Source organism: Pseudophryne corroboree, chromosome 7, assembly GCF_028390025.1.
Source record: "Pseudophryne corroboree isolate aPseCor3 chromosome 7, aPseCor3.hap2, whole genome shotgun sequence".
Classification (NCBI taxonomy): Eukaryota; Metazoa; Chordata; class Amphibia; order Anura; family Myobatrachidae; genus Pseudophryne; species Pseudophryne corroboree.
In genome coordinates, this window is record NC_086450.1 from 439516338 (window position 1) to 439523168 (window position 6831).

Consider the following 6831-nt stretch of genomic DNA (forward strand, 5'->3'; position numbering starts at 1 on the left):
AGGGATGATGGCACCCTGTCACTGGGCAGAGGTATATCTATGGATATGGCACCCTGTCACTGGGCAGAGGTGTAACTAGGGATGATGGCGCCCTGTCACTGGGCAGAGGTGTAACTAGGGTTAATGGTGTCCTGTCAGGAGAGCAGAGGTGTAACTAGGGTTAATGGTGCCCTGTCAGGAGAGCAGAGGTGTAACTAGGGATGATGGTGCCCTGTCTCTGGGCAGAGTTGTAACTAGAGATAATAGTGACCTATCACTGGTCAGGGGTGTAACTAGGGATGATGGCACCCTGTCACTGGGACGAGGTGTAACTAGGAATACGGCACCCTGTTCTGTCACTGGGCATAGGTGTAACTAGGAATGATGGTGCCCTGTCACAGGGCATTGGTGGAACTAGAGCTGATGGTACCCTGTCACTGGGCAGAGGTGTAAGTAGAGATGATGGCACCCTGTCACTGGGCAGAGGTGTGACTAGGGTTAATGGTGCCCTGTCAGGAGAGCAGAGGTGTAACTAGGGATGATGGTGCCCTATCATTGGGCAGAGGTGTAACTAGGGATGATGGTGCCCTGTCTCTGGGCAGAGGTGTAACTAGAGATAATAGTGACCTATCACTGGGCAGAGGTGTAACTAGGGATGATGGCACCCTGTCACTGGGACGAGGTGTAACTAGGGATATGGCGCCCTGTCCTGTCACTGGGCATAGGTGCAACTAGGGATGATGGCACCCTATCACTGGGCAGAGGTGTAACAAGGAATGATGGCGCCCTGTCACTGGGCAGAGGTCTAACTAGGGATGATGGTGCCCTTTAACTGGGCAGAGGTGTAACTAGGGATGATGGCGCCCTGTCACTTGGCAGAGGTGTAACTAGGGATGATGGCGCCCTGTCACTTGGCAGAGGTGTAACTAGGGATGATGGTGCCCTGTCACTGGGCAGAGGTGTAACTAGGGTTAATGATGCCCTGTCACTATGCAGAGGTGTAACTAGGGATGTGGTGCACTGTCACTGGACAGAGGTGTAATTAGGAATGATGGTGCCCTATCATTGGGCAGAGGTGTAACTAGCGATGATGGTGCCCTATCTCTGGGCAGAAGATTATCTAAGGATATGGTGCATTGTCACTGGGCAGAGGTGTAAGTAGGGATGATGGCACCCTGTCACTGGGCAGAGGTATATCTATGGATATGGCACCCTGTCACTGGGCAGAGGTGTAACTAGGGATGATGGCGCCCTGTCACTGGGCAGAGGTGTAACTAGGGTTAATGGTGTCCTGTCAGGAGAGCAGAGGTGTAACTAGGGTTAATGGTGCCCTGTCAGGAGAGCAGAGGTGTAACTAGGGATGATGGTGCCCTGTCACTGGGACGAGGTGTAACTAGGAATACGGAACCCTGTTCTGTCACTGGGCATAGGTGTAACTAGGAATGATGGTGCCCTGTCACAGGGCATTGGTGGAACTAGAGCTGATGGTACCCTGTCACTGGGCAGAGGTGTAAGTAGAGATGATGGCACCCTGTCACTGGGCAGAGGTGTGACTAGGGTTAATGGTGCCCTGTCAGGAGAGCAGAGGTGTAACTAGGGATGATGGTGCCCTATCATTGGGCAGAGGTGTAACTAGGGATGATGGTGCCCTGTCTCTGGGCAGAGGTGTAACTAGGGTTAATGGTGTCCTGTCAGGAGAGCAGAGGTGTAACTAGGGTTAATGGTGCCCTGTCAGGAGAGCAGAGGTGTAACTAGGGATGATGGTGCCCTGTCTCTGGGCAGAGGTGTAACTAGAGATAATAGTGACCTATCACTGGTCAGAGGTGTAACTAGGGATGATGGCACCCTGTCACTGGGACGAGGTGTAACTAGGAATACGGCACCCTGTTCTGTGACTGGGCATAGGTGTAACTAGGAATGGTGGTGCCATGTCAATGGGCAGAGGTGTAACTAGGGATGATGGTGCCCTTTCACTGGGCAGAGGTGTAACTAGGGATGATGGTGCCCTGTCAGAGGGCAGGGGTGGAACTAGAGCTGATGGTACACTGTCACTGGGCAGAGGTGTAAGTAGAGATGATGGCACCCTGTCTGTGGGCAGGGGTATAACTATGGATATGGCACCCTGTCACTGGGCAGAGGTGTAACTAGGAATGATGGTGTCTTGTCACTGTGCAGAGGTATAACTAGGGTTAATGATGCCCTGTCACTATGCAGAGGTGTAACTAGGGATGTGGTGCACTGTCACTGGACAGAGGTGTAACTAGGAATGATGGTGCCCTATCATTAGGCAGAGGTGTAACTAGGGATAATGGTGCCCTGTCTCTGGGCAGAAGATTATCTAAGGATATGGTGCATTGTCACTGGGCAGAGGTGTAAGTAGGGATGATGGCACCCTGTCACTGGGCAGAGGTATATCTATGGATATGGCACCCTGTCACTGGGCAGAGGTGTAACTAGGGATGATGGCGCCCTGTCACTGGGCAGAGGTGTAACTAGGGTTAATGGTGCCCTGTCAGGAGAGCAGAGGTGTAACTAGGGTTAATGGTGCCCTGTCAGGAGAACAGAGGTGTAACTAGGGATGATGGTGCCCTGTCTCTGGGCAGAGGTGTAACTAGAGATAATAGTGACCTATCACTGGTCAGAGGTGTAACTAGGGATGATGGCACCCTGTCACTGGGACGAGGTGTAACTAGGAATACGGCACCCTGTTCTGTCACTGGGCATAGGTGTAACTAGGAATTATGGTGTCTTGTCACTGGGCAGAGGTGTAACTCGTGATGATGATGCCCTATCACTGGCCAGAGATGTAACAAGGGATGATGGTACCTTGTCACTGGGCAGAGGTGTGACTAGGGATATGGAAACCTCTCCTGTCACTGTGCAGAGGTGTAACTAAGGATGATGGCACCCTGTCACTGGGCAGAGGATTATCTAGGGGTATGGTGCCCTGTCACTGGGAAGAGGTGTAACTAGAGATGATGGCGTCACTTGGCAGAGGTGTAACTAGGGATGATGGTGCCCTGTCACTGGGCTGAGGTATAACTAGGGATTTGGTGCCCTTTCACTATGCAGAGGTGTAACTAGGGATGATGCACCCTGTCACTGGGCAGAGGTGTAACTTGTGATGGTGTTTCCCTATCACTGGGCAGAGGTGTAACTAGGGATGATGGCACCTTGTCACTGGGCAGTGGTGTAACTAGGGATGATGGCACCCAGTCACTGAGCAGTGGTGTAACTAGGGATGATGGCACCCAGTCACTGGGCATAAGTGTAACTAGGGATCACGGCACCCTGTCACTGGGCAAAAGTGTAACTAGGGATATGACACCCTATCACTAGGCAGAGGTGCAACTAGTGATGACAGTGCCTTTCACAGGGGAGAGATGTAACTATGGATGTCAGTGTCCTGAGATGTAGCTAGGCAGGGATCTATCTAGGGATGATGGCACCATGTCACTTGGCAGAAGTGTTACTAGGGATATGGCACCCTGTCCTGTCACTGGGCAGAGGTGTAACTAAGGATGATGGTACCCAGTCACTGAGCAGTGGTGTAACTAGTGATATGGTGCCATGTCACTATGCAGAAGTGTAACTAGGGATGATGCGCCCTGTCACTGGGCATAAGTGTAACTAGGGATCACGGCACCCTGTCACTGGGCATAAGTGTAACTAGGGATCACGGCACCCTGTCACTGGGCATAAGTGTAACTAGGGATATGACACCCTATCACTAGGCAGAGGAGCAACTAGTGATGATAGTGCCTTTCACAGGGGAGAGATGTAACTATGGATGTCAGTGTCCTGAGGTGTAGCTAGGCAGGGATCTATCTAGGGATGATGGCACCATGTCACTTGGCAGAAGTGTTACTAGGGATATGCCACCCTGTCACTGTGCAAAGGTGTAACTAGGGATGATGGCGCCCTATTATTGGGCAGAGGTGTAACTATTGATATGGCAGAGGTGTAACCAGGGATGATTGCACTCTATCATTGTGCTGAGGTGTAACTAGGGATGATGGTGCCCTGTCACTGGGCAGAGGTGTAACTAGGGATGATGGTGCCCTGTCACTGGGCAGAGGTGTAACTAGAGATGATGGTGCCCTGTCACTGGGCAGAGGTGTAACTAGGGATGACGGTGCTCGAGGTTAAATAAAGAATATGGCGCCTGAAAACAGTTGTTAAAAATTCTGGCTTCTATTGCTAATCAGACATAAGGAAAGTGTAAGAATGCGGCAAGACATCGCTATAACCTGCACACACATGATGTGGATAGCTTTAGTGACTCTGGTAGTGTGATATCATTTTATATATATTACGATCAGGTATGGTGGGGGAAACCTTGGATTGCACACCCTAATTCCAAACATAATAAAAAGTGCTATCATGCTGAGACTTGTAGTTCCATACAGACAAAAATAAATGCAAATGCACACTCTATAGTACTAAGTATTGCTAATTAGAATAATTATAATAAACTCTATTATCTACCACAACCAAGTGACCTCATCTGGTGGGTCCCTAACCAGGGCCGGTGCTAAGGTGTTCGGCGCCCTCCTGCAAACTATAAATTTGGCGCCCTCCTACAAATACAGATGTGGCCACACTTATCTTACCTGCAAGCAGCCGCATCGTAAGCTGTGTCCTGTTTGAGGGAGCGTACACACCATGCGATCCTATGGATTACAGATGCATGCTCGCCCACGGGCAGCACACACTAATATACCACCTCCCCCGCACACAATAATATACCACCCCTCCTCCCCAGCACACACTATTATACCCCCCCAGCACACACAAATATACCCCCCCAGCACACAATATTATACCACCCGTCCTCCTCAGCACACAATAATATACCCCCCCAGCACACACTATTATACCACCCCTCGTCCTCAGCACACACTAATATACCACCCCCCCTCCCCAGCACACACTATTATACCACCCCCCCACCCCAGCACACACTTATATACCACTTCCCCTCCCCAGCACACACCAATATACCCCCCAGCACACAATAATATACCACCCCCCCTCCCCAGCACACACATATAACACCCCCCCCCCCCCCCACCACCACACACACACTGCAGAATGTACCTGAGTTTCTGCTTCTCTGTATGGCATGGCAGGCTGCTAGATGGGCTGGGCTGCTCCTCTCACGTCTGAAGGCTCCTCCAGTCGTGCAGTCACATGACTTCCTGTTCCTGCCTAATGTCAGGAAGCAGGAGCCAGCATATTAAAAGTGCCCGTGACACAAAAATAAAGTGCCCGGGACACAAACATTACATTGATGGGAGGCGAGAGAAGGGGGATAAGGGAGGGGGCGGGCACTGCTGTGTCTATACTGACAAGGGGAGGGAAGGGGGTGGGGGCTACACTGCTGCCTGCCTGTTACTCAGCTTTGCAGAAGGTGCGGGGAGGAGCCTGACGAGAGGAAGAGGGGAGGTCCATGATAAGACAGAACAATAAAGAGCTTCTGTATATGCCGGCGCCGCTGCTGCCTGTCAGTATGACAGGTGCAGGCAAGGGGTAGTAGCAGAGCAGGGAGAGCGCCTCATGAGTGCAGCGCCTCCCTGCTTTGCAGGCTTTGCTGAGCGGCTAGCGCCGGCACTGTCCCTGACACTAAGGTTCAAATCCAGGGCATGGAACCCCCCAGGTTGGCACAACCGATCTAAGGCATCACACCAGTGAGAGGTTAAGGTGTCAATAATACCCCTTTTCCACTTACGAGCACGGGTCGCAGCCGGGAGCCTGACACGGGAGCTGCCCCCTGCTGCGACCCGTGCTTGGCCCCTTTCCCATCAGCAGTCACAACCCGGCATATGCCGGGTTGGTGACGCTTCTAGTGACGCGGCAGGGGCGGCGCAGGGAGATCACATGATCTCCCAGCGCCGCCCTTCCATACAGTGTAAACGGGAGCCGTGTCGCATCGACACGGCTCCCGTTTACACTACATCCCTACTCGGATCATTCCCGTGTCCTACCCAGGTAAATAGCCGGGTAGGATTCACGGGTCACTTGATCCGGGTTTACCCTTTTCCACTTGCAGAAAACACGGGTAAATGCGCGCCCCCGTGCATTTACCCGTGTTTTTTGAGCTAGTGGAAAAGGGGTATAAGTGTTACATAAGTAAGAAGCTGTGTGTTAATAAGTGTTACATAGTTATAAAAATAATTCACTGCTGAAAAAAGTGTTAGATTAAGTATTATAATGTGATGCCCCAAAGCACCCAGACCACACCAATCCAGAGAGCTCCGTGCCCTGAACTATCCCCAGTGGTGCAAGTATGCGGGTACGCTCGAGTACAGAGTACCCTTAAGAGTTTGGCAGTGGGTATGCAGTACCACCTGCCACACACTTTGCATTATCACAATTATAAGTGCCACAAAGCAACAATGGTGCTTGGCAGCATGACAGCTCCTCCCACTTTGTCAGGGTTACTGGGAGTGTGACAGCTGCTGTATTTTCCTGTTATAATGGAGGCATTACTATATATTGTCATTAAATTGGGGGCATTACTATGTATTTCTATTATACTCAATGTATCACTATATATTTCTATTATACTGGAGGCATTACTATATATGTTTAGCCTTGCCTCCAGAATCTCCCTAAAAAGGGCTGTGTCATGTGGCCACGCCGCTAGTGTCATGTAGCCACTCGCACTAGCAGCATGTGGCCACGCCCCATCACAACACATGACCACGCCCATTTTTTCGTCACTCAGTACCCATAAGAAAATATTTTTACTTGCACCACTGACTATCACTAAAACTGACATATTGTTTAATTGTTTTACTATAACTCCTGCCACCAGTTGAGACTGGAATAACCAGAGCAGCGTGTTCT

At 50.9% G+C, this 6831-nt stretch overlaps 1 protein-coding gene across 2 annotated transcripts in view; it reads right to left on the minus strand.

The window, feature by feature from the left end:
- LOC134945551 (farnesyl pyrophosphate synthase-like) overlaps positions 1-5780 on the minus strand; it is a 28504-nt gene extending 22724 nt beyond the window's left edge. For both annotated transcript variants that reach the window (XM_063934914.1, XM_063934913.1), the window contains exon 1: positions 5080-5780. In XM_063934914.1, the coding sequence (XP_063790984.1) occupies positions 5080-5106 (27 nt within the window). In that variant the 5' untranslated portion in view covers positions 5107-5780. The remainder of the gene's footprint in view (positions 1-5079) is intronic.
- Positions 5781-6831: the final 1051 nt, after the last annotated feature.